A 27578-nucleotide genomic window follows, 5' to 3' on the forward strand; every position below is an offset into this window, starting at 1 on the left:
CACTATACAGTCCCATATAAATAATATCACTCCCCCTCTTCAAACATACAGTCTCCAGTACAAATATCACTCCTCCTCTCTTCAGCCCCTGCAAACAGGCCCCCAAGTAAAAGTAACATCATTGTTCTCCTCCACACAGCCACCTGCTGCTCTTCTCCCCAACAACCTGCTCTGTAAAATCTCCTACAAATCCCGAGGCCCCGCCCCATGAATGACGAGACTCCGCCTCTTTCTATGACATCATACAGCAGCATCTCCATACTAGTCACATACTAGGAACTCCTGGCTGCGGAACTAGAGGAACTGTATGTTGTTTCCAGGGGGAACGTTCTGACTGTGACATTGGTTCCCACGTGCAGCAGGATGTGTGTTTGTTTCCCCTCGGAACTTCCTGTTAATGACTTGAGCCCACATGTGCAGCCGGGAAGCGGACTGTCATCCGCCAGGTACCATTATTACAGTGTGTGTGACTGGATGGAGCGGCCGCCTGGGAAACTACAACTCCCAGAATGCCATGGCAGCCGCATATGTTCTGCCTGTTGCTGTGACCTCGCTGTGTGTTAGGTGGTGTCAGTGTAGTTACATATATTACATTGGTCGTGGACCTGAAGAGCTCTTCGTTTGGTTCGCACCCTGTTCTCTCTGATAAGTTAGGAATGCTTTATGACTGGTCACTGTCCATATGGCTACACATCATATGCCCGTGGTCCTGGTCTGATCGCCATCGCTGTGGCCTGGTGGTCACACCACAGCAGGGAGACCTGGCATGGACATTCCTACCAACTCTTGAAAATCACAAAGAGGGACAATAGTTGCAATTTTATTAAGGCACAACTCTAACTCCACCTTCTGCGTATCTATACACATCCAATCCAGCTCAAACCCCTTAGTGCCCCCACATTGTGCTCCTTCACTGTAGTTATGCCCACATTGTGCTCCTTCACTGTAGTTATGCCCACATTGTGCTCCTTCACTGTAGTTATGCCCACATTGTGCTCCTTCACTGTAGTTATGCCCACATTGTGCTCCTTCACTGTAGCTATGCCCACATTGTGCTCCTTCACTGTAGTTATGCCCACATTGTGCTCCTTCACTGTAGTTATGCCCACATTGTGCTCCTTCACTGTAGTTATGCCCACATTGTGCTCCTTCACTGTAGTTATGCCCACATTGTGCTCCTTCACTGTAGTTATGCCCACATTGTGCTCCTTCACTGTAGTTATGCCCACATTGTGCTCCTTCACTGTAGTTATGCCCACACTGTGCCCACTGCACTGTAGTTATGCCCACATTGTGCTCCTTCACTGTAGTTATGCCCACATTGTGCTCCTTCACTGTAGTTATGCCCACATTGTGCTCCTTCACTGTAGCTATGCCCACATTGTGCTCCTTCACTGTAGTTATGCCCACATTGTGCTCCTTCACTGTAGCTATGCCCACATTGTGCTCCTTCACTGTAGCTATGCCCACATTGTGCTCCTTCACTGTAGCTATGCCCACATTGTGCTCCTTCACTGTAGCTATGCCCACATTGTGCTCCTTCACTGTAGCTATGCCCACATTGTGCTCCTTCACTGTAGCTATGCCCACATTGTGCTCCTTCACTGTAGCTATGCCCACATTGTGCTCCTTCACTGTAGCTATGCCCACATTGTGCTCCTTCACTGTAGCTATGCCCACATTGTGCTCCTTCACTGTAGCTATGCCCACATTGTGCTCCTTCACTGTAGCTATGCCCACATTGTGCTCCTTCACTGTAGCTATGCCCACATTGTGCTCCTTCACTGTAGCTATGCCCACATTGTGCTCCTTCACTGTAGCTATGCCCACATTGTGCTCCTTCACTGTAGCTATGCCCACATTGTGCTCCTTCACTGTAGCTATGCCCACATTGTGCTCCTTCACTGTAGCTATGCCCACATTGTGCTCCTTCACTGTAGCTATGCCCACATTGTGCTCCTTCACTGTAGCTATGCCCACATTGTGCTCCTTCACTGTAGCTATGCCCACATTGCTCCTTCACTGTAGCTATGCCCACATTGTGCCCACTGCACTGTAGTTATGCCCACTTCACTGTAGTTATGCCCACACTGTCTCCTTCACTATTGGTATGGCATACTGTGCCCCCCCCCACTGTAGGTATGCCCTCACTGTGCCCCTTCACTGAAGATATGCCCTCACTGTTCCCCTTTCATTGAAGATATACCCACACTGTGCCCCTTCACTATAGATATACCCACACTGTGCCCCTTCACTATAGATATACCCACACTGTGCCCCTTCACTATAGATATACCCACACTGTGCCCCTTCACTATAGATATACCCACACTGTGCCCCTTCACTATAGATATACCCACACTGTGCCCCTTCACTATAGATATACCCACACTGTGCCCCTTCACTATAGATATACCCACACTGTGCCCCTTCACTATAGATATACCCACACTGTGCCCCTTTCACTATAGATATACCCACACTGTGCCCCTTTCACTAAATTAATAAAATACAAGTTTTCAAATACCACAGTGCAGCACAGTATACTGCCCCAGCAGAACCAAATACAATACAGTGCAGCACAGTATACTGCCCCTGCAGAACCAAATACCACATTGCAGCACAAAATACTGCCCCAGCAGAACCAAATACCACATTGCAGCACAATATACTGCCCCAGCCGAACCAAATACCACAGTGCAGCACAATATACTGCCCCAGCAGAACCAAATACCACAGTGCAGCACAGTATACTGCCCCAGCAGAACCAAATACCACAGTGCAGCACAAAATACTGCCCCTGCAGAACCAAATACCACAGTGCAGCACAGTATACTGCCCCAGCAGAACCAAATACCACAGTGCAGCACAGTATACTGCCCCTGCAGAACCAAATACCACAGTGCAGCACAGTATACTTCCCCAGCAGAACCAAATACCACACTGCAGCACAAAATACTGCCCCAGCAGAACCAAATACAATACAGTGCAGCACAAAATACTGCCCCTGCAGAACCAAATACAATACAGTGCAGCACAGTATACTGCCCCTGCAGAACCAAATACCACATTGCAGCACAAAATACTGCCCCAGCAGAACCAAATACCACATTGCAGCACAATATACTGCCCCAGCCAAACCAAATACCACAGTGCAGCACAATATACTGCCCCAGCAGAACCAAATACCACAGTGCAGCACAGTATACTGCCCCAGCAGAACCAAATACCACAGTGCAGCACAGTATACTGCCACAGCAGAACCAAATACCACACTGCAGCACAAAATACTGCCCCAGCAGAACCAAATACAATACAGTGCAGCACAAAATACTGCCCCTGCAGAACCAAATACAATACAGTGCAGCACAGTATACTGCCCCTGCAGAACCAAATACCACATTGCAGCACAAAATACTGCCCCAGCAGAACCAAATACCACATTGCAGCACAATATACTGCCCCAGCCGAACCAAATACCACAGTGCAGCACAATATACTGCCCCAGCAGAACCAAATACCACAGTGCAGCACAGTATACTGCCCCAGCAGAACCAAATACCACAGTGCAGCACAAAATACTGCCCCTGCAGAACCAAATACCACAGTGCAGCACAGTATACTGCCCCAGCAGAACCAAATACCACAGTGCAGCACAGTATACTGCCCCTGCAGAACCAAATACCACAGTGCAGCACAGTATACTGCCACAGCAGAACCAAATACCACACTGCAGCACAAAATACTGCCCCAGCAGAACCAAATACAATACAGTGCAGCACAAAATACTGCCCCTGCAGAACCAAATACAATACAGTGCAGCACAGTATACTGCCCCTGCAGAACCAAATACCACATTGCAGCACAAAATACTGCCCCAGCAGAACCAAATACCACATTGCAGCACAATATACTGCCCCAGCCGAACCAAATACCACAGTGCAGCACAATATACTGCCCCAGCAGAACCAAATACCACAGTGCAGCACAGTATACTGCCCCAGCAGAACCAAATACCACAGTGCAGCACAAAATACTGCCCCTGCAGAACCAAATACCACAGTGCAGCACAGTATACTGCCCCAGCAGAACCAAATACCACAGTGCAGCACAGTATACTGCCCCAGCAGAACCAAATACCACAGTGCAGCACAGTATACTGCCCCTGCAGAACCAAATACCACAGTGCAGCACAGTATACTGCCACAGCAGAACCAAATACCACACTGCAGCACAAAATACTGCCCCAGCAGAACCAAATACAATACAGTGCAGCACAAAATACTGCCCCTGCAGAACCAAATACAATACAGTGCAGCACAGTATACTGCCCCTGCAGAACCAAATACCACATTGCAGCACAAAATACTGCCCCAGCAGAACCAAATACCACATTGCAGCACAATATACTGCCCCAGCCGAACCAAATACCACAGTGCAGCACAATATACTGCCCCAGCAGAACCAAATACCACAGTGCAGCACAGTATACTGCCCCAGCAGAACCAAATACCACAGTGCAGCACAAAATACTGCCCCTGCAGAACCAAATACCACAGTGCAGCACAGTATACTGCCCCAGCAGAACCAAATACCACAGTGCAGCACAGTATACTGCCCCTGCAGAACCAAATACAATACAGTGCAGCACAGTATACTGCCACAGCAGAACCAAATACCACACTGCAGCACAAAATACTGCCCCAGCAGAACCAAATACCACATTGCAGCACAATATACTGCCCCAGCCGAACCAAATACCACAGTGCAGCACAATATACTGCCCCAGCAGAACCAAATACCACAGTGCAGCACAATATACTGCCCCAGCAGAGCCAAACACCACAGTGCAGCACAGTATACTGCCACAGCAGAACCAAATACAGTGCAGCACAGTATACTGCCACAGCAGAACCAAATACCACAGTGCAGCACAGTATACTGCCACAGCAGAACCAAATACCACAGTGCAGCACAGTATACTGCCACAGCAGAACCAAATACCACAGTGCAGCACAGTATACTGCCACAGCAGAGCCAAATACCACAGTGCAGCACAGTATACTGCCACAGCAGAACCAAATACCACAGTGCAGCACAGTATACTGCCACAGCAGAGCCAAATACCACAGTGCAGCACAAAATACTGCCACAGCAGAGCCAAATACCACAGTGCAGCACAAAATACTGCCACAGCAGAGCCAAATACCGCAGTGCAGCACAAAATACCACCCCAGCAGAGCTAAATACCACAGTGCAGCACAATATACTGCCCCAGCAGAGCCAAACACCACAGTGCAGCACAGTATACTGCCACAGCAGAACCAAATACCACAGTGCAGCACAAAATACCACCCCAACAGAACCAAGTATCACAGTGCAGCACAAAATACTGCCACAGCAGAGCCAAATACCACAGTGCATCATAAAATACTGCCACAGCAGAGCCAAATACCACAGTGCAGCACAAAATACTGCCACAGCAGAGCCAAATACCACAGTGCAGCACAATATACTGCCACAGCAGAGCTAAATACCACAGTGCAGCACAAAATACTGCCCCTGCAGAACCAAATACCACAGTGCAGCACAAAATACTGCCCCTGCAGAACCAAATACCACAGTGCAGCACAAAATACTGCCCCAGCAGAGCCAAATACCACAGTGCAGCACAATATACTGCCACAGCAGAGCTAAATACCACAGTGCAGCACAAAATACTGCCCCTGCAGAACCAAATACCACAGTGCAGCACAAAATACTGCCCCAGCAGAACCAAATACCACAGTGCAGCACAATATACTTCCCCAGCAGAACCAAATACCCCAGTGCAGCACAAAATACTGCTTCCCCCGTTGCAGTATACAACTGTTTCACAGTCCTGAAGACGGCGGTACAGTTGAACTCAGGAGGGTACCTGCAGCCGCCAGCCAGGTGCCTAAGTTTTTGATGCTCCTGAGAGCCTTGGCTGTGAGGAGGGCTCGGGCAGCCCCCTGGGATATTTCCATCTAGGGTCTTTGATGTCTCCACCTCTGAATACTTTATATCAGAGAAAGCACATTTAGTATATATTTGAGGCCATTAAGCTCAGTGTGTGATCCCGGCCTGCACTGCTCAAGAAGTGTCCCTTGTATTGATGATGTCTCTCCCCCTCCTGCTGCTAGTTGACAGCTTTCTTTGGGATTTTGTACATAGGGAGACATCTGTCAATCAGCAGCCTTCATAAATACATCAGACTCTTCCTACAAAGCTTTGGCTGCATGCTTCAAGAATGAAACTAGGAGCGTGACCAAATGATGTCATGATCAAATAACACATACGGCACATTTATTAATAGGTGACAGATTGGATGTGGAATCTGGTGCACCTTTAGACTGTCTAGTCTAATTTTATGCCACCTAGTTGGGTTAGTTTTACTGCAAAAAATGAGCTAAAATGTTGTTTAGTTTTTTTGCATGTTTAAACCATATCCCCTTCCCGCTAAGTAATGCCCCTTACAGGGCAAAGTGTAAAAAGGTTAGAAAAGTGTCTAAAAAACACTTCGTAAAAGCAGTACCAGTTTGTTGGCACAGACTAGCGCATTTTGAATAGTAAATCTATCCAGCTGACAGGTTTCATGGCTATTTGTATTGTTAAATTTACTACAGAACCTCCTTCGCTATGTTTAATGATGTGGATGACCTGGCTGCTTATGAAGATGAACTGTATCGTGAAGAGTCTTCCAGTGAGGAGAGCATTGACAGCGAGGTGGAAACCTACCTTTATAGCCAGGTGCACTATTCCCAGGATCTCAGCAAGGGCGACATACTAGATGATCAGGAGAAAGAGGATGATGTTGTGGAGAAAGTGGGCAACCTAAAGACCAGCTCCCATGAAAAGAAATCTGTGATTGTGATTTCTGACAGTGATGATATAAGGGCTACAGACTCTTCTGCGGTGGTCATCCTTTCTGACAGTTTGGAAGAAGACATTGTGTACCGTTCCAAGACTAAGTATAACGTAACATCAGCAATAAGACAGCCAGAGAACCGATCAACTCCTAAAGCCTCACCTAAGAAGAAGAAGAAGTTGTCTAAACTTAAAGGAGCAAAGTCTCCAGACACTGGCAAAAGTTACAAAGGTGGGATTGTCCAGGAAGTTCTTGTGATCAGAGGAAGTTCAGAAGAGGAAGATGCGGCGGTCAGTGAAGTGTGTCTAACATCCGATAGTGATGTGGAAAATTGGATGTTGCTGGGACGAGCAAGAGAGGAAGGAGATACTAGCATTCAGCTGAATCTTAGGGGCTACAGATCTGCACCATGGGAAGGTTTGTAAACATTTCAAAATCTAGTTAATGTCTAGTATTATGGGGATATCCTCGTATTTTCAAGTTACCTCCTGTCCACAGAATAGGAGATATTATTAGATTGGTGGGGAGTCTACTGCTGGGACCTCCCTGTCCAACCACAGGGCCTCTCATAAATAAACTGAGGTACTCGACTATCATGCTTGTTTTGTTTTATATGTTTTTAGATGTGGCAGCATGGAATGCGTAATGGCGTTTTAAAATAAATAATAGATGTCTGCTCGTTGTGGCCCTTATGAGCACCAAAATGGAGGTCTCCAGCCCCCCCCACTGCAGATAGGGGGTATCTCCTCGCTGAACATCTGCAGTGGGGAGCAGTGTGCTACTCCATTCAGAGCTGTACCCTACTGTGTTAGTTCCATTAACTTTGACCATGCATGGTGTTGCTATATTCAATGTCAATTTGGCATTTGTAACCTATCCTCCTGAAAGGTGATAAATGTCCTTTCGGAATCCCTTTTAATACACCATTTTTTATTTGTTTTGCTTCCACTTCTATTATTACAGTCAGTAATAACGTTTCCATCTTTACTTTTATTATTAAGTCTAAGAACTTATATGGTATTTCTGCTATAGCTGTGTTTTTTTTGTTTTGTTTTTTAAACATACAGGTAGTTGTTCTTGTACATGTTCCTTAATGTAGGTGCAACAACCAGAATGAAACCCTCCATGGTTTACATTACTGGCTGTAATCAGTGATCTGGAAAATGCTGAAAAATAGACATAATGGGGGAGATTTATAAAACTGTTGTAAAGTAGAACTGGCTTAGTTGCCCAATCAGATTCCACCTTTCATTTTTGGCAGCTTTACACCAGTTTGATAACTTTTCCCCCAATGTTTGTAAGACTTTTTCACATCTGCGTTAAAAGGGTTTTCCGAGATTTAAATACTGATAACCTGTCCTCCTCTGGATAAGTAATCAGTATAGGATCTGTGGGCGTCCGACACCGGGACCCCCGCTGATCAGCTGTTTGAGAAGGCACTGGTGCTCCTGTGAGTGCCGTGGCCTTCTCAGTGCTCACCAAGTGTAGTACATTGTATAGCGGCTGTGCTTGGTACTGCGCTCAGCCTCATTCACTTTTATGGGGCTGAGCCGCGCCTAGGCCACGTGACAGATGAACGTGTCCGAACTGGCCTAGGGAAAGATGTGAGAAGGCTACTTCTCTACTACGAGCACTGCTGCCTTCTCAAACAGCTGATCAGTGGGGGTCCCTGGTGTCAGCCCACCCACTGATCAGATAGTGTTGACCTATCCCGAGGAGAAGTCATCCATATTTAAGTCTCGGGGAAACCCTTTTAAGTTTTCCATTCTTGTGATCCAACAGGAGAACAGAACAAAAAAACTTGAACCTTTTCATTTTGAGCCTCAGTGCTCAGTTTGTGTTGGATCAGAAGAACAGAGAGGTCAAAGCAGATGTTACTTCTTGGTTCATCTTATGTTTGAGTACATTTATTTGTGTTTTTTTGTGTAGTGTCTAGAAACTTTTTAACTATTAGTCAGCGCTTGGATAGGGCACTGGGGGGGGGGGGGGTTGACAAGTGTTGAGGGACATCTCTATGTTCTATGAAATTGTCATAAAATGTTATCATGCTCTTACGATATAATGCCTCGTGTCCTTCCCCTACTTTTGAGACAGGTTTATGTCTTGAAGTTGGTTACACCAGGAAGTGATTTGGAAGTGGATTAGGAAGTGATTGATGAGTAAAAGGTCTGCTTTCAGGTCATTCATTTATATCAAATTAGGTAGTCAATGGAGCATAGGTGTAAACAGTCCTATGTGTAGAGTTGAGCGAACACCTGGATGTTCGGGTTCGAGAAGTTCGGCCGAACTTCCCGGAAATGTTCGGGTTCGGGATCCGAACCCGATCCGAACTTCGTCCCGAACCCGAACCCCATTGAAGTCAATGGGGACCCGAACTTTTCGGTACTAAAAAGGCTGTAAAACAGCCCAGGAAAGGGCTAGAGGGCTACAAAAGGCAGCAACATGTAGGTAAATCCCCTGCAAACAAATGTGGATAGGGAAATTAATTAAAATAAAAATTAAATAAATAAAAATTTACCAAAATCAATTGGAGAGAGGTCCCATAGCAGAGAATCTGGCTTCACGTCACCCACCACTGGAACAGTCCATTCTCAGATATTTAGGCCCCGGCACCCAGGCAGAGGAGAGAGGTCCCGTAACAGAGAATCTGTCTTCATGTCAGCAGAGAATCAGTCTGCATGTCATAGCAGAGAATCAGGCTTCACGTCAGCCACCACTGCAACAGTCCATTGTCATAAATTTAGGCCAAGCACCCAGGCAGAGGAGAGAGGTCCCGTAACAGACAATCTGGCTTCATGTCAGCAGAGAATCAGTCTTCATATCATAGCAGAGAATCAGGCTTCACGTCAGCCACCAATGCAACAGTCCATTGTCAGATATTTAGGCCCAGCACCCAGGCAGAGGAGAGAGGTCCCGTAACAGACAATCAGGCTTCATGTCAGCAGAGAATCAGTCTTTATATCATAGCAGAGAATCAGGCTTCACGTCACCCACCACTGTAAGAGTCCATTTTCATAAATTTAGGCCCAGCACCCAGGCAGAGGAGAGAGGTCCCGTAACAGACAATCTGGCTTCATGTCAGCAGAGAATCAGTCTTCATATCATAGCAGAGAATCAGGCTTCACGTCAGCCACCAATGCAACAGTCCATTGTCAGATATTTAGGCCCAGCACCCAGGCAGAGGAGAGAGGTCCCGTAACAGACAATCTGGCTTCATGTCAGCAGAGAATCAGTCTTCATATCATAGCAGAGAATCAGGCTTCACGTCAGCCACCAATGCAACAGTCCATTGTCAGATATTTAGGCCCAGCACCCAGGCAGAGGAGAGAGGTCCCGTAACAGACAATCTGGCTTCATGTCAGCAGAGAATCAGTCTTCATATCATAGCAGAGAATCAGGCTTCACGTCACCCAACATTGGAACAGTCCATTGTCAGATATTTAGGCCCAGCACCCAGGCAGAGGAGAGAGGTCCCGTAACAGAGAATCTGGCTTCATGTCAGCAGAGAATTAGTCTGCATGTCATAGCAGAGAATCAGGCTTCACGTCACCCAACATTGGAACAGTCCATTGGCATATATTTAGGCCCCGGCACCCAGACAGAGGAGAGGTTCATTCAAATTTGGGTAGCCTCGCAATATAATGGTAAAATGAAAATAAAAATAGGATTGAATGAGGAAGTGCCCTGGAGTACAATAATATATGGTTAAGGGGAGGTAGTTAATGTCTAATCTGGACAAGGGACGGACAGATCCTGTGGGATCCATGCCTGGTTCATTTTTATGAACGTCAGCTTGTCCACATTGGCTGTAGACAGGCGGCTGCGTTTGTCTGTAATGACACACCCTGCCGTGCTGAATACACGTTCAGACAAAACGCTGGCCGCCGGGCAGGCCAGCACCTCCAAGGCATAAAAGGCTAGCTCTGGCCACGTGGACAATTTAGAGACCCAGTAGTTGAATGGGGCCGAACCATCAGTCAGTACGTGGAGGGGTGTGCACACGTACTGTTCCACCATGTTAGTGAAATGTTGCCTCCTGCTAACACGTTGCGTATCAGGTGGTGGTGCAGTTAGCTGTGGCGTGTTGACAAAACTTTTCCGTATCTCTGCCATGCTAACCCTGCCCTCAGAGGAGCTGGCCGTGACACAGCTGCCTTGGCGACCTCTTGCTCCTCCTCTGCCTTGGCCTTGGGCTTCCACTTGTTCCCCTGTGACATTTGGTAATTCTCTCAGTAGCGCGTCTACCAACGTGCGCTTGTACTCGCGCATCTTCCTATCACGCTCCAGTGCAGGAAGTAAGGTGGGCACATTGTCTTTGTAGCGTGGGTCCAGCAGGGTGGCAACCCAGTAGTCCGCACACGTTAAAATGTGGGCAACTCTGCTGTCGTTGCGCAGGCACTGCAGCATGTAGTCGCTCATGTGTGCCAGGCTTCCCAGGGGTAAGGACAAGCTGTCCTCTGTGGGAGGCGTATCGTCATCGTCCTGCCTTTCCCCCCAGCCACGCACCAGTGATGGACCCGAGCTGCGTTGGGTGCCACCCCGCTGTGACCATGCTTCATCCTCATCCCCCTCCACCTCCTCCTCATCCTCGTCCTCCTCGTCCTCCAGTAGTGGGCCCTGGCTGGCCACATTTGTACCTGGCCTCTGCTGTTGCCAAAAACCTCCCTCTGAGTCACTTCGAAGAGACTGGCCTGAAAGTGCTAAAAATGACCCCTCTTCCTCCTCCTCCTCCTCCTGGGCCACCTCCTCTTCCATCATCGCCCTAAGTGTTTTCTCAAGGAGACATAGAAGTGGTATTGTAACGCTGATAACGGCGTCATCGCCACTGGCCATGTTGGTGGAGTACTCGAAACAGCGCAACAGGGCACACAGGTCTCGCATGGAGGCCCAGTCATTGGTGAAGTGGTGCTGTTCTGTAGTGCGACTGACCCGTGCGTGCTGCAGCTGAAACTCCACTATGACCTGCTGCTGCTCGCACAGTCTGTCCAGCATGTGCAAGGTGGAGTTCCACCTGGTGGGCACGTCGCATATGAGGCGGTGAGCGGGAAGGCCGAAGTTACGCTGTAGCGCAGACAGGCGAGCAGCAGCAGGATGTGAACGCCGGAAGCGCGAACAGACGGCCCGCACTTTATGCAGCAGCTCTGACATGTCGGGGTAGTTGTGAATGAACTTCTGCACCACCAAATTCAGCACATGCGCCAAGCAATGGATGTTCGTCAAACTGGCTAGTCCCAGAGCTGCAACGAGATTTCGCCCATTATCACACACCACCAGGCCGGGCTTGAGGCTCACCGGCAGCAACCACTCGTCGGTCTGTTGTTCTATACCCTGCCACAACTCCTGTGCGGTGTGGGGCCTGTCCCCCAAACATATGAGTTTCAGAATGGCCTGCTGACGTTTACCCCGAGCTGTGCTGAAGTTGGTGGTGAAGGTGTGTGGCTGACTAGATGAGCAGGTGGAAGAAGAGGAGGAGGAAGTCGAGTAGGAGGAGGTGGCAACAGGAGGCAAAGAATGTTGCCCTGTGATCCTTGGCGGCGGAAGGACGTGCGCCAAACAGCTCTCCGCCTGGGGCCCAGCTGCCGCTACATTTACCCAGTGTGCAGTTAGGGAGATATAGCGTCCCTGGCCGTGCTTACTGGTCCACGTATCTGTGGTTAGGTGGACCTTGCCACAGATGGCGTTGCGCAGTGCACACTTGATTTTATCGGATACTTGGTTGTGCAGGGAAGGCACGGCTCTCTTGGAGAAGTAGTGCCGGCTGGGAACAACATACTGTGGGACAGCAAGCGACATGAGCTGTTTGAAGCTGTCTGTGTCCACCAGCCTAAATGACAGCATTTCATAGGCCAGTAGTTTAGAAATGCTGGCATTCAGGGCCAGGGATCGAGGGTGGCTAGGTGGGAATTTACGCTTTCTCTCAAATGTTTGTGAGATGGAGAGCTGAACGCTGCCGTGTGACATGGTTGAGATGCTTGGTGACGGAGGTGGTGGTGGTGTTGGTGGTACATCCCCTGTTTGCTGGGCGGCAGGTGCCAACGTTCCTCCAGAGGCGGAGGAAGAGGCCGAGGCGGCAGCAGCAGAAGAGGCCGAGGTGGCAGCAGCAGAAGAGGTAGCAGGGGGAGCCTGAGTGACTTCCTTGGTTTTAAGGTGTTTACTCCACTGCAGTTCATGCTTTGCATGCAGGTGCCTGGTCATGCAGGTTGTGCTCAGGTTCAGAACGTTAATGCCTCGCTTCAGGCTCTGATGGCACAGCGTGCAAACCACTCGGGTCTTGTCGTCAGCACATTGTTTGAAGAAGTGCCATGCCAGGGAACTCCTTGAAGCTGCCTTTGGGGTGCTCGGTCCACGATGGCGGCGGTCAGTAGCAGGCGGAGTCTCTTGGCGGCGGGTGTTCTGCTTTTGCCCACTGCTCCCTCTTTTGCTACGCTGTTTGCTCGGTCTCCCCACTGCCTCTTCCTCCGAACTGTGAAAGTCAGTGGCACGACCTTCATTCCATGTGGGGTCTAGGACCTCATCGTCCCCTGCATCGTCTTCCACCCAGTCTTGATCCCTGACCTCCTGTTCAGTCTGCACACTGCAGAAAGACGCAGCAGTTGGCACCTGTGTTTCGTCATCATCAGAGACATGCTGAGGTGGTATTCCCATGTCCTCATCATCAGGAAACATAAGTGGTTGTGCGTCAGTGCATTCTATGTCTTTCACCGCTGGGGAAGGGCTAGGTGGATGCCCTTGGGAAACCCTGCCAGCGGAGTCTTCAAACAGCATAAGAGACTGCTGCATAACTTGAGGCTGAGACAGTTTCCCTGGTATGCATGGGGGTGATGTGACAGACTGATGGGGTTGGTTTTCAGGCGCCATCTGTGCGCTTTCTGCAGAAGACTGGGTTGGAGATAATGTGAACGTGCTGGATCCACTGTCGGCCACCCAATTGACTAATGCCTGTACCTGCTCAGGCCTTACCATCCTTAGAACGGCATTGGGCCCCACCATATATCACTGTAAATTCTGGCGGCTACTGGGACCTGAGGTAGTTGGTACACTAGGGCGTGTGGATGTGGCAGAACGGCCACGTCCTCTTCCAGCACCAGAGGGTCCACTAACACCACCACGACCATGTCCACGTCCGCGTCCCTTACTAGATGTTTTCCTCATTGTTATGGTTCACCACAACAACAAAAATATTATTTGGCCCAATGTATTGTATTCAAATTCAGCTGAATATAAATTTGAGGCCTAGTATTTAGGCGCTGGGTGACCGGTATAGATTTACTGACAGAATTAGACTTGGAAATGCACAGTAGCGTGTGTGTGAAGTTATTCTGAATGACCCTATGTGCACCTTGAATATTATATACCCTTTTAGGGATAGATTTCAAATAGCTCTGATACAGCAGAAACCACTAAATTATGAAATTGCTAAATTGGGAATTGTATTTTAACCCAGAACAAAAAATGTGCTTTGACGGACACTAAATAACTTGCCCAGCCAGAACAGTACAGCGGTAACGACAGATTTAGCGGGATATAAATTTGAGGCCTAGTATTTAGGCGCTGGGTGACCGGTATGGATTTACTGACAGAATTAGACTGGGATATGGCCAAAAAATAACCACACTATTGCTGGTTAAATGCACTTGGTGTGACAGCTTCACCAACCACACTACTGAGGGTTAAATGCACTTGGTGACGGGCGCAGCTTGACCCTGATGTAGTATATGGCCAAAAAATGAACAGACTATTGCTGGTTAAATGCACTTGGTGTGACAGCTTGACCAACCACACTACTGAGGGTTAAATGCACTTGGTGACGGGCGCAGCTTGACCCTGATGTAGTATATGGCCAAAAAATGAACAGACTATTGCTGGTTAAATGCACTTGGTGTCACAGCTTGACCAACCACACTACTGAGGGTTAAATGCACTTGGTGACGGGCGCAGCTTGCCCCTGATGTAGTATATGGCCAAAAAATAAACAGACTATTGCTGGTTAAATGCACTTGGTGTGACAGCTTCACCCTGATGTAGGCTTTAGCCAAAAAACAACCACACCATTGAGGGTTAAATGCACTTGGTCGCAGCTTGTGCTGGCGCACCACAAGACACAAAATGGCCGCCAATCACCCCAGAAAAAAGTGACTGACAAACGGTCTGGGCAGCCTAAAAACAGTGAGCAATTGAGGATCAGCAGCTCAATGATCCACAGCTGCAGATCGATCAATTAATAATGTCCTTTGGATGAGTTAATCTGCCTAATCTCGCCCTACTGTCGCAGCCGCAACCTCTCCCTACGCTAATCAGAGCAGAGTGACGGGCGGCGCTATGTGACTCCAGCTTAAATAGAGGCTGGGTCACATGGTGCTCTGGCCAATCACAGCCATGCCAATAGTAGGCATGGCTGTGACGGCCTCTTGGGGCAAGTAGTATGACGCTTGTTGATTGGCTGCTTTGCAGCCTTTCAAAAAGCGCCAAGAAAGCGACGAACACCGAACCCGGACTCTGACTTTTACGAAAATACAGTTCGAGTTCGCTCATCCCTAGTAGAGTGCTTTTTATTCCTTCTGTCCTACAGTTTTCAAAATCCTTCCATTATGGCACTGTCGGTGATCACCAGGGTCATGGAGGCATCCAGTATGACATCCTTTGAACCCTCGACTCGCTCTGAAATGCAGGTGGACGCACCACTATTCAAGGCTAAAAAGCGCATAGGCTGATGCGGTGGGTTCCTTCTTGACCTTGCTCAGTGTTCACCATGAGAACATTTTGAAAACGACATGAGCGGTTCTGGAGAAATGCGTAATGATATACACTGGGCTATCCTACTGCCCATTGGAGTGGTGTAACTAATGTTTTCATTCTCCTTGAACACTATAAGATTCAATGCACATGACCGTATTTTTTGTCCACATCCAATCTACATTTTTAGCAGATCAGATGCAGGCTCATTTATTTCTATGGGGGCAAAAGAATCGGACAGCACACCGAGTGTTGTTCACATCTGTAGGTCCGTTCTGTAGCTCCACAAAAAAGATTGAACATGTCCTGTTCTTGGCCAGATTGTGGACAAGAAGAGGCAGTACTACAGTAGTGCAGGATGTGCGAAATGGAAAAGTGCCGGGTGCACACTGCCATTATCTGTGGTTTGCAGGTCCACGGTTTGCATCAGTTTGGCTGAACCATTGAGTTTACCATAAATGTATGCCCCAGACATATGCAACTGGATATGTGTCAAGCGCCTTCTGTATAGAGAGCGCACTTCTCTATTTGCGTAGCATTGCGCTGTGATATAAGTGCATTAGAACAACATGTTACGGTTAGCTCTTGCTACGCCTGTATATGCCAAGCACATCAAGAATTGTGCTATGGGATGTCTGACCTGTGGCGGCTACTAGAACTTGAGTAGAGATTTCTGTCCTGTGGACATGTTAGCTATTCAGGCTCCCCCTGCACATTGGTGCGGCTTTCCAAACACATTTCCGTGCTGGTTTCATGTGGATTTCTCTGCTTTTCCATAACAAAATCCACGTGTTACTTGTGGATTTTTGGGGGGAAATTTTAGTGCGACATTGCCCCAATATCCTCTTTTGCACTGCACTAAAAATCTGCTGAAAAATTGACGGGTCAATTTCTGCATGAATAAAATACACAATCTGTACATAAGATTTGTCAGACCTCATTCACTTTGCTGGTACTGTATTACACTGTAGTTTTTTTTTTGTGCAGAAAAAAAGCAATACTGAGTTATTCCTGCTGCATATTCTTCACTGTGATGAGAAGAGTGGGGTTGTTGTAACCAGCCAATATTTGTGGCATGTCCGCTGTGTATTGCACTAGCACTTTGTCTTAGGCCTCTTTCACACTTGCGGCAGAGTGATCCGGCAACTAGTTCCGTCGCTGGAACTGCCTGCCGCATCCGGCAATCTGCATGCAAACGGAAAGCATTTGTAGACGGATCCGGGTGCGGATCTGTCCTACAAATGCATTGCAAGAACGGATCCGTCTCTCCATTTGTCATCCGGAGAAACAGATTAGTTATATATTTTTTACACATTTTTACCAGTCTGCGCATATTGCAAACCGGAAGGACGCATCCGGCATTCAGGCAAGTGTTTGGCCGGAGATAAAACCGCAGCATGCTACGGTATTATCTCCGTCCTGAACAGTCAAAAAGACTGAACTGAAGACATCCTGATCGGATTGCTCTCCATTCAGAATGCATGGGGATATGCCTGATCAGTTCTTTTCTGGTATTGCCCCTATGTCGGAACTCAGTGCCGGAAAAGAAAAACGCTAGTGTGACAGTACCCTTATGTGGGCATTTGAGATATAGATAGATAGATAGTGAAAAAAATCTACCGGCAGCACCACAACTGAAACAAAAACAGGTGCAAGGTCCGAGTACGGTAACTGGAGCTTACCCACTGGTAGACAATAGAAAAAAATCGGACAGCACTCCAGACGGTTTCTTTGGTAAAGCAAGTAAAATTTAATCACCCATGTGGTGGCAGCAAAAAAGCAACGTTTCGGCTCTACATGAGCCTTTCTCAAGCCAAACATACATACAGGGAGTACATAATTATTAGGCAAGTTGTATTTTTGAGGATTAATTTTATTATTGAACAACAACCATGTTCTCAATGAACCCAAAAAACTCATTAATATCAAAGCTGAATATTTTTGGAAGTAGTTTTTAGTTTGTTTTTAGTTTTAGCTATTTTAGGGGGATATCTGTGTGTGCAGGTGACTATTACTGTGCATAATTATTAGGCAACTGAACAAAAACCAAATATATACCCATTTCAATTATTTATTTTTACCAGTGAAACCAATATAACATCTCAACATTCACAAATATACATTTGTGACATTCAAAAACAAAACAAAAACAAATCAGTGACCAATATAGCCACCTTTCTTTGCAAGGACACTCAAAAGCCTGCCATCCATGGATTCTGTCAGTGTTTTGATCTGTTCACCATCAACATTGCGTGCAGCAGCAACCACAGCCTCCCAGACACTGTTCAGAGAGGTGTACTGTTTTCCCTCCTTGTAAATCTCACATTTGATGATGGACCACAGGTTCTCAATGGGGTTCAGATCAGGTGAACAAGGAGGCCATGTCATTAGATTTTCTTCTTTTATACCCTTTCTTGCCAGCCACGCTGTGGAGTACTTGGACGCGTGTGATGGAGCATTGTCCTGCATGAAAATCATGTTTTTCTTGAAGGATGCAGACTTCTTCCTGTACCACTGCTTGAAGAAGGTGTCTTCCAGAAACTGTCAGTAGGACTGGGAGTTGAGCTTGACTCCATCCTCAACCCGAAAAAAGGCCCCACAAGCTCATCTTTGATGATACCAGCCCAAACCAGTACTCCACCTCCACCTTGCTGGCGTCTGAGTCGGACTGGAGCTCTCTGCCCTTTACCAATCCAGCCACGGGCCCATCCATCTGGCCCATCAAGACTCACTCTCATTTCATCAGTCCATAAAACCTTAGAAAAATCAGTCTTGAGATATTTCTTGGCCCAGTCTTGACGTTTCAGCTTGTGTGTCTTGTTCAGTGGTGGTCGTCTTTCAGCCTTTCTTACCTTGGCCATGTCTCTGAGTATTGCACACCTTGTGCTTTTGGGCCCTCCAGTGAAATATGGCCAAACTGGTGGCAAGTGGCATCTTGGCAGCTGCACGCTTGACTTTTCTCAGTTCATGGGCAGTTATTTTGCGCCTTGGTTTTTCCACACGCTTCTTGCGACCCTGTTGACTATTTTGAATGAAACGCTTGATTGTTCGATGATCACGCTTCAGAAGCTTTGCAATTTTAAGGCTACTTTCACACTAGCGTTCGGCTGTCCGCTCGTGAGCTCCGTTTGAAGGGGCTCACGAGCGGACCCGAACGCAGCCGTCCAGCCCTGATGCAGTCTGAATGGAGCGGATCCGCTCAGACTGCATCAGTCTGGCGGCGTTCAGCCTCCGCTCCGCTCGCCTCCGCACGGACAGGCGGACAGCTGAACGCTGCTTGCAGCGTTCGGGTGTCCGCCTGGCCGTGCGGAGGCGTGCGGATCCGTCCAGACTTACAATGTAAGTCAATGGGGACGGATCCGTTTGAAGATGCCACAATATGGCTCAATCTTCAAGCGGATCCGTCCCCCATTGACTTTACATTGAAAGTCTGGACGGATCCGTCCGAGGCTATTTTCACACTTAGCTTTTATATGCCAATATAATGCAGACGGATCCGTTCTGAACGGAGCCTCCGTCTGCATTATTATGATCGGATCCGTTCAGAACGGATCCGATCGAACGCTAGTGTGAAAGTAGCCTAAGAGTGCTGCATCCCTCTGCAAGATATCTCACTATTTTTGACTTTTCTGAGCCTGTCAAGTCCTTCTTTTGACCCATTTTGCCAAAGGAAAGGAAGTTGCCTAATAATTATGCACACCTGATATAGGGTGTTGATGTCATTAGACCACACCCCTTCTCATTACAGAGATGCACATCGCCTAATATGCTTAATTGGTAGTAGGCTTTCGAGCCTATACAGCTTGGAGTAAGACAACATGCATAAAGAGGATGATGTGGTCAAAATACTCATTTGCCTAATAATTCTGCACTCCCTGTAGATATATATATATATATAATAAAAAAATACTTTATTTTTCCCACTACCCTCATCATGTAAAGACTATCCCTGTACATAACAGAAGCAGTATCTACTGACCAGAATGGATATTTCTACGGGAACACCTCTTTCTCGCCATCACAGACATTGCCCGTGTAATACATTCAGGCTTTCAGACTATGTAAGGTCATTTTTAGCCCCCCTCCATGCATGTAAAGCAAACGCTGTGATTACCAGATGTCTGTTTTGTTCTTTTCTTTCAGTCTTTAGTTAAAATCCTGGTTACGTCTGGGAGCACTAATTCCAATCCACCCCCCGAGACTGCCAGACAGGCACTTGGCTTGAGTGCAATGGCCAAGAACTACTGTCAGTTAGTTTTAGCATGCCCCAATAGTCCTCATTCTAGACATCTCTCGTGTGAAGGTAAGGTGACGCTCATATATCACGGGCACCCCTTTACTTTAACTCGCGTCAGTACTTGGGGACGCTACCTGGACTTTCTGCTATTAATGAGAGATACACACCCTTTCCCATTCCCCCAGTGCAGCCCTGTATTCTAGGTCCTGTAGAAGTTCTGATCTCTGGTTTCTTAGGTCTGCAGAGTTTGTGAGCACACAATTTGTGTAGCAGCTTCTATATCCGGATATACGTTTGCCCCACCACCCGTGCCTCCTGGAATACTTGGGTGCGTTGGTAACACTTGTGATGCATTATTCAGCTTGCTGCATCTGATGATTGATGTGCGAGGTAATGCTTTGATTTGCATTAAAGGTGATGGAGATATAGACATGGTGTCTAACCCATTTCAGAGTTTGAGGGTTAAAAGCAATTCTAGGTTAATAGAAACTCCCCGCCAAGCAGTGCTATTTGGAGAGCTTCCATTGGTATCCATAAAATCCACTGCTGGTTCAATTTCTATTACACTAGGTATGGCAATGAATAATGAATGTCTAGCCGTATTAATCATCTAAAAGTAGCCTTTGAACTGCTGGAAATCATGCTTTAATAAATCTGGTAGAAGAGGGTTAAACTGTACGAAACCTAGATTTGTTTGTACCTTTAGGCTACATGCACACGACATGTGATGGACGTTTAACCGCTAACACGTCTGTTTTAATACCACTGGTAGTCTATGGGGTTATTCACATGGCAGTTTTTTTTATGGTCAGTGAAAAACTGACATAAAAAAAAAATGGAACATGTTCTATCTTGTCCATTTTTTACTGACCAATAGCCCCCGTACAATTGAATGGGTCAGTTTTTAATGTCCGTTTCTCAGAAAGGCATCGGTGAAGAAAACGTCCGTTAAAAATGGACAGTTTACGGTATCTGTTTTTAACTGCCCTTGTGCGCTGTCATCCAGCTGTAATAAACTGGTTGATGGGCCCCTAATATGCGCCTGATGCGCGTAATGTATGATCATCTCTGAAATGGCCATATCCTGGGAATTCTCTCCTCTTCAGATACCACCTCAATACTGTTCAGCATTACCTAACACCAGCACCGTCCTTCATATCAAATGCCCATTAGTGTCTGCATTGTTCCTGCGCTCTGTTGTTCCTGCACTCTCGCTGAATGTCATTTGAGCACATGCTGATGGCTGACTTCTCTAACCTTTCCTGATAAATGATTGACACATTACTGGTGTCCAAATAGTATTGCCACTGATTCTCCTTATGGAGACCTTGCCGGTGTTCCTTTGTGTCTTTTACGGGCTAATATATCTAATTTCTGTTCATGATATTTTTTGGGGGACGTGATATTGAAAGGGAATCTGTCAGCACAGTTCTGGACTATTATCTTCAGCACTTGATGAGTCCTACTGCACATAAGAAGTCCGGATCACAATGTTTTATGTTCCTTCTTCTCCCGATGTCAGTGCTCAGAGCTGCACTGAAATACGTTGTCAGGACTGCTGTGATGTGCTAGTATAATGCAGAGGACTCATGCATGCACACCAGTCCTGACAAGTGCCGACAGAATGGGGATCTGGACTCCGTATCCGTAGTACTACTTGTGCACTAGTCCAAGATCGTGGTTTCAGATTCCCTTTAACCACCATTCTAGTTGTCCTTCATACTGGCATCTTGGTACGACGCCATATGGTTTAATACCGTCTCTTCTGTTGACTACTTGTCATGTATACCTAAAGTTGCTCTGTACCATTCCTGGCAGCTGCACAGTACCCCATTACAATTGGAGAGCATTACCCCTTGTTAAATGGAGAGGGGCTGTCACAAAATGCTGACGGCCACAGCAGTCAGTGTCCCATTTACATAGTACAGATGCTATAGCGGGTATGTGTAATTTGATTGTATCCTCGAGGGCAGCCATGAGGGATATAAATTCCCTGAAGCTGCTTTTCTCTATCTCTGAGGGCCAGTTCTCATGACTGATTTAGAAAAATGCACTTAAAAAATCAGCTTGGAATCCATTTTTGATGTCACTTTTTTTGAGCAATGGGTGTTCGCTTCAATACAAAGCTGCATTTTCAGTTTGAGTTTTTTTACACGGTTCTGCACCATAAAACGTGCGGAAAATGCATGAACTGACGTGGAGCTGTTCTTTTCTGCTTCCCTTTGATTTTAGGCCTCTTTCACACTACAGTATTTTTTATTATTATTATTTTTTCAGTTTTGCGGGCCGCTTTTTTTGCATTCCGTATACAGAACCATTAATTTCAACGGTTCCGGAAAAAAATGGATTGTACTCCGTATGAATTCCGTATTTCCGTTTTTTCCGTTCCGTTGAAAGATAGAACATGTCCTATTATCGCCTGCAAATCACGTTCCGTGGCTCCATTCAAGTCAATGGGTCCGCAAAAAAAAAAAAAACAGAACACATACAAGAAATGCATCCGTATGTCTTCCGTATCTGTTCCGTTTTTGCGGAACCATCTATTGAAAATGTTATGCCGAACCCAATTTTTTCTGTGTAATTACTGTATATGCCATATGGAAAAACAGAACGGAAAAACGGTAAAGAAACTGAAACACAACAGAAACAAAAAAACGGAACAGATTCGTGAAAAACACTGAAATAGCCATACGGTAGTGTGAAAGAGGCCTTAATGGGAGATTCAGCGCTGATTCTGCCCCATGATAGGGTACACTGCTTTGTGTTAAAAAAAAAAGTTCTGCTTCCTATTGACATGACTGTTTTGAGGCATTTTTGGAGCTAATTTTGAGGCAGAAACGCTCCTAAAAACGGTCTTAAAATTGTGGAGGGTAATCATTCAGGTCATAGAAGAATATTAGGAACTGCTGATATTGCAATATTAATGTATGTGTTTAATAAAAGTAATCCAGATGTGAGGAAAATGAAAAAGAAAAGAAATCCTACAAAAGGAAATCGTTTAACCAATAGTTTGAGCCTTCCATGTCAGCCCCACCTTACTGACGGTTTCCACTTTCCATGTTTTGCTGCCGTCCTAACGCCCGGAGTATGCAGGTTGCAGCCGGCAGTGATGGGCTTTTGCCATGCTGGGTCCATGAATCTTTTAATCTTCAGACTATTCTCTGTAGGCCTCACATGTTGCCCAGAGCACTATGAATTTAATTGCCGTGGTCTTAATAGAGAATCCAGTAGTACTTTAGTATGTCCCAGCAGCAAATGGGACATGGTGTAAATAAACCAGTCCAACAAAATCTGCCTTCCAAAAACCAAACGGCGCACCTTTCACTCTGCGCCCCGCTGTGTGGCCGTACAGTAGTTTACGGCAGAGTCGGGGCAATAAAGATAGTCTTGTTTGGCTGTTAACCCTTGCTTTGTTAGTGGGAAAAAATGGGTTAAAATTGAAAATTAGGCAAAAAAATGAAATTCTCAGATTTCATCCCCATTTGCCAATAACTCTTGTGCAACACCTAAAGGGTTAACAAAGTTTGTAAAATCAGTTTTGAATACCTTGAGGGGTGTAGTTTATAGAATGGGGTCATTTTTGGGCGGTTTCTTTTATGTAAGCCTCGCAAAGTGACTTCAGAGCTGTAGTAGTCCCTAAAAATTTGTTTTTTGTAAATTTCTGAAAAATTTCAAGATTTGCTTCTAAATTTCTAAGCCTTGTAACATCCCCAAAAAATAAAATATCATTCCCAAAATAATTCAAACATGAAGTAGACATATGGGGAATGTAAAGTCATCACAATTTATGGGGGTATTACTATGTATTACAGAAGTAGAGAAACTGAAACTTTGAAATTTGCAAATTTTTCCAATTTTTGGGTAAATTAGGTATTTTTTATGCAAAAAAAATAAAAAAAAATTTACTTCATTTTACCAGTGTCATGAAGTGCAATATGTGACGAAAAAACAATCTCAGAATGGCCTGGATAAGTCAAAGCGTTTTAAAGTTATCAGCACTTAAAGTGACACTGGTCAGATTTGCAAAAGGTGGCCTGTTCCTTAAAGGGGTTATCCCATCTTAGACAATGGGGGCATATCCTACAACGAGAATGGAGCCGGGGAGAGTTGTGGCTGGAGGACCCCGGGTTTCCCAGGGTCCGTCCACCACCAGGCACAGCTCCCCGCCTCTCCAATTGAAGTGAATGGGAGCGCACCGCGCATGCCCGGCCACTGCTCCCATTCCTTTCTATGGGGCCGACGGAAATAGCCGAGCCAGTGCTCGGCTATTTTTGGCGGCTCCATAGAAATGAATGGAGGGCGGCTGCGCATGCGCAGTGCGCCCTCCTCCACTTTCTCCGCTCCGTTCTCCTTGTAGGTGCGGGTCCCAGCGGTGGGACTTGCACCTATCAGACAATGGGGGCATATCCTAGCGATATGCCCCCATTGTCTAAGATGGGATAACCCCTTTAAGGTGAAATAAAGCTGTGTCCCTAAGGGGTTAAAGCTGTAGGCAGTCTGGGCATGCTGGGAGTTGTAGTTTTGCAACAGCCGGAGAGCCCCAGGTTGGCCATCCCTGCCCTAAGAGAAGCCTCTGCAGAATTCAGTGGGCAGATACCATATACCACCATGCATAAATATGCCAGTATATTTAATAATTTAAAAAAGTTAGAACTCCACGGTAGGGTTAAAAAAAGGATTGTTAATAAAATATGAAAAAAATAATAAAGAAATTTCAAGATTAGTAAAAATTAAACACTAAGGCTACTTTCACATCTGGGGTAGCGACTCCGGCAGCCTGCCAGAGTTCTCCGTATCCGGCACTGCCAGATGCAACCGCAATGCCTGCCGGCCCTATTAAAGGGAACCTGTCACCGGGATTTTGGGTATAGAGCTGAGGACATGGGTTGCTAGATGGCCGCTAGCACATCTGCAATACCCAGTCCCCATAGCTCTGTGTGCTTTTATAGTGTATAAAAAACGATTTGATACATATGCAAATTAACCTGAGAAGAGTCCTGTCTGTGAGATGAGTCAGGGACAGGACTCCTCTGGGGTTAATTTGCATATGTATCAAATCGTTTTTTTTACACAATAAAAGCACACAGAGCTATGGGGACTGGGTATTGCGGATGTGCTAGTGGCCATCTAGCAACCCATGTCCTCAGCTCTATACCCAAAATCCCGGTGACAGGTTCCCTTTAAGTATAATGGGGTCCAGACGGAGATCTGGCCACATTCCGGCAAAAATGATGCAAATAGTGTGGACACAAACTGCTGCATGCTGGAAGTAGCCTAATAAATATATATATATAATATTACACCCCAAAATGGTATGTGAGATGTCTAGAGATATTTGTAGGAACCACACCTAGCAATATGCCACCAATGTGCGAGATGGGCCAACCCCTTTAACCCCTTAAGGACATAGGACGTACCGGTACGCCCTATTTCCCGAGTCCTTAAGGACCAAGGACGTACCGGTACGTCCTGACTTTAAAATCGGCATTCCGGCGCCGCAGGGGTTAATTTGAACAGGATGCCGGCTGAAATCATTCAGCCGGCATCCTGTTAAAACGCCAGGGGGGGTCATGTGACCCCCCCGTGTCGGCGATCGCAGCAAACCGCAGGTCAATTCAGACCTGCGGTTTGCTGCGCTTTTTGCAGTTTCTGATCCCCGCGGTCCCTGACCGCGGGGATCAGAAACTTTAGAGTGTCTAAAATCAATATAGTACACCCCCCCCTGCACCCCTGCATGATTTGATGGCAGCGGGTGGTGCAGGGGGGGTGTCGCAGGCGGTGGGGGCGTTGCGGGAGGCGGGCGGTGCGGCAGGCGGGATCGCGATCCCCCGCCCGCCTCCCATTGAATAATCGTTGGTGTACAGTGGGTATACCAGGGTGCCAGCACATTGCTGGCACCCTGGTATAAACGGCTGACATCGTTGATGCGATGTCAGCCGTTTAACCCTTTCCATACAGCGGTCCGTACGGACCGCTGTATGGAAAAGGTTAACAGTAAAAGGGAGCTCCCTCCCTCTCCGATCGGGGGGCTGCTGTGCCTTTGCAGCCCCCCGATGGGAGAGGGAGAGAGCCCCCAGACAGCCCCCCCAGAGCCCCGTCCTTACCCTTCCCCGTCTGCGCAGTTCTGACCATAACTGAGCAGACGGGGAAGGTTCCCATGACAACAGGACGCCTGCTCAGGCGTCCTGCTGTCCATGGTGCTGAACAGATCTGTGCTGAAAGCATAGATCTGTTCAGTGTAAGTAAAATACAGTTACAGATACCTATATAGGTTCTGTACTGTATTTTACAGACATCAGACCCACTGGATCTTCAAGAACCAAGTGGGTCTGGGTCAAAAAAAAAAAAATAAGTGAAAAAAGTTAAGATAAAAAAAAAAAACATTTATCACTGAATAAAAATTAAAAAAATAAAATAAACTACACATATTAGGTATCGCCGCGTCCGTAACGACCTGATCTATAAAACGGTCATGTTACTTTCCCCGCACAGTGAACGCCATAAAAATAAAAAAATAAAAACTATGAGAAAATTGAAATTTTGCCCACCTTACTTCCCAAAAAAGGTAATAAAAGTGATCAAAAAAGTCGCATGTACGCCAAAATAGTACCAATCAAACCGTCATCTCATCCCGCAAAAAATTTGACCCTACTCAAGATAATCGCCCAAAAACTGAAAAAACTATGGCTCTTAGACTATGGAAACACTAAAACATCATTTTTTTTGTTTCAAAAATAAAATCATTGTGTAAAACCTACATAAATAAAAATAAAGTATACATATTAGGTATTGCCGCGTCCGTATCGACCGGCTCTATATAAATATCATATGACCTAACCCCTCAGGTGACCACCATAAAAAATAAAAATAATAAATTGTGCAAAAAAAGCAATTTTTTGCCATCTTACGTCACAAAAAGTGTAATAGCAAGCGATCAAAAAGTCATATGCACCCCAAAATAGTGCCAATCAAACTGTCATCTCATCCCGCAAAAAATTAGACCCTACTCAAGATAATCGCCCAAAAACTGAAAAAACTATGGCTCTCAGACTATGGAGACACTAAACAATTTTTTGGTTTTAAAAATGAAGTTATTGTATAAAACTTACATAAATAAAAAAAATTGTATACATATTAGGTATCGCTGCGTCCGTGACAACCTGCTCTATAAAATTACCACGTGATCTAACCTGTCAGATGAATGTTGTAAATAACAAAAAAAAAAAACGTGCCAAAAAAGCTATTTCTTGTTACCTTGCCGCACAAAAAGTGTAATATAGAGCAACCAAAAATCATATCTACCCTGAACTAGTACCAACAATACTGCCACCCTATTCCGTACTTTCTAAAATGGGGTCACTTTTTTGGAGTTTCTACTCTAGGGGTGCATCAGGGGGGCTTCAAATAGGACATGGTGTCAAAAAAACCAGTCCAGCAAAATCTGCCTTCCAAAAACCGTATGGCATTCCTTTCCTTCTGCTCCCTGCCGTGTGCCCGTACAGCGGTCTACAACCACATATGAGGTGTTTCTGTAAACTACAGAATCAGGGCCATAAATAATGAGTTTTGTTTGGCTGTTAACCCTTGCTTTGTAACTGGAAAAAAAATATTAAAATGGAAAATCTGCCAAAAAAGTGAAATTTTGAAATTGTATCTCTATTTTCCATTAAATCTTGTGCAACACCTAAAGGGTTAACAAAGTTTGTAAAATCAGTTTGA

At 46.2% G+C, this 27578-nt stretch overlaps 1 protein-coding gene across 1 annotated transcript in view; it reads left to right on the plus strand.

The window, feature by feature from the left end:
• The first annotated feature begins 322 nt into the window (after nt 1-322).
• LOC122924893 (zinc finger CCHC domain-containing protein 7-like) overlaps nt 323-27578 on the plus strand; it is a 172423-nt gene continuing 145167 nt past the window's right edge. The window contains exons 1-2 of the mRNA XM_044276432.1: nt 323-446; nt 6648-7306. Coding sequence (XP_044132367.1) covers nt 364-446; nt 6648-7306 — 742 coding nt within the window. The 5' untranslated portion in view covers nt 323-363. The remainder of the gene's footprint in view (nt 447-6647; nt 7307-27578) is intronic.

Source organism: Bufo gargarizans, chromosome 1 (assembly GCF_014858855.1).
Source record: "Bufo gargarizans isolate SCDJY-AF-19 chromosome 1, ASM1485885v1, whole genome shotgun sequence".
NCBI lineage: Eukaryota > Metazoa > Chordata > Amphibia > Anura > Bufonidae > Bufo > Bufo gargarizans.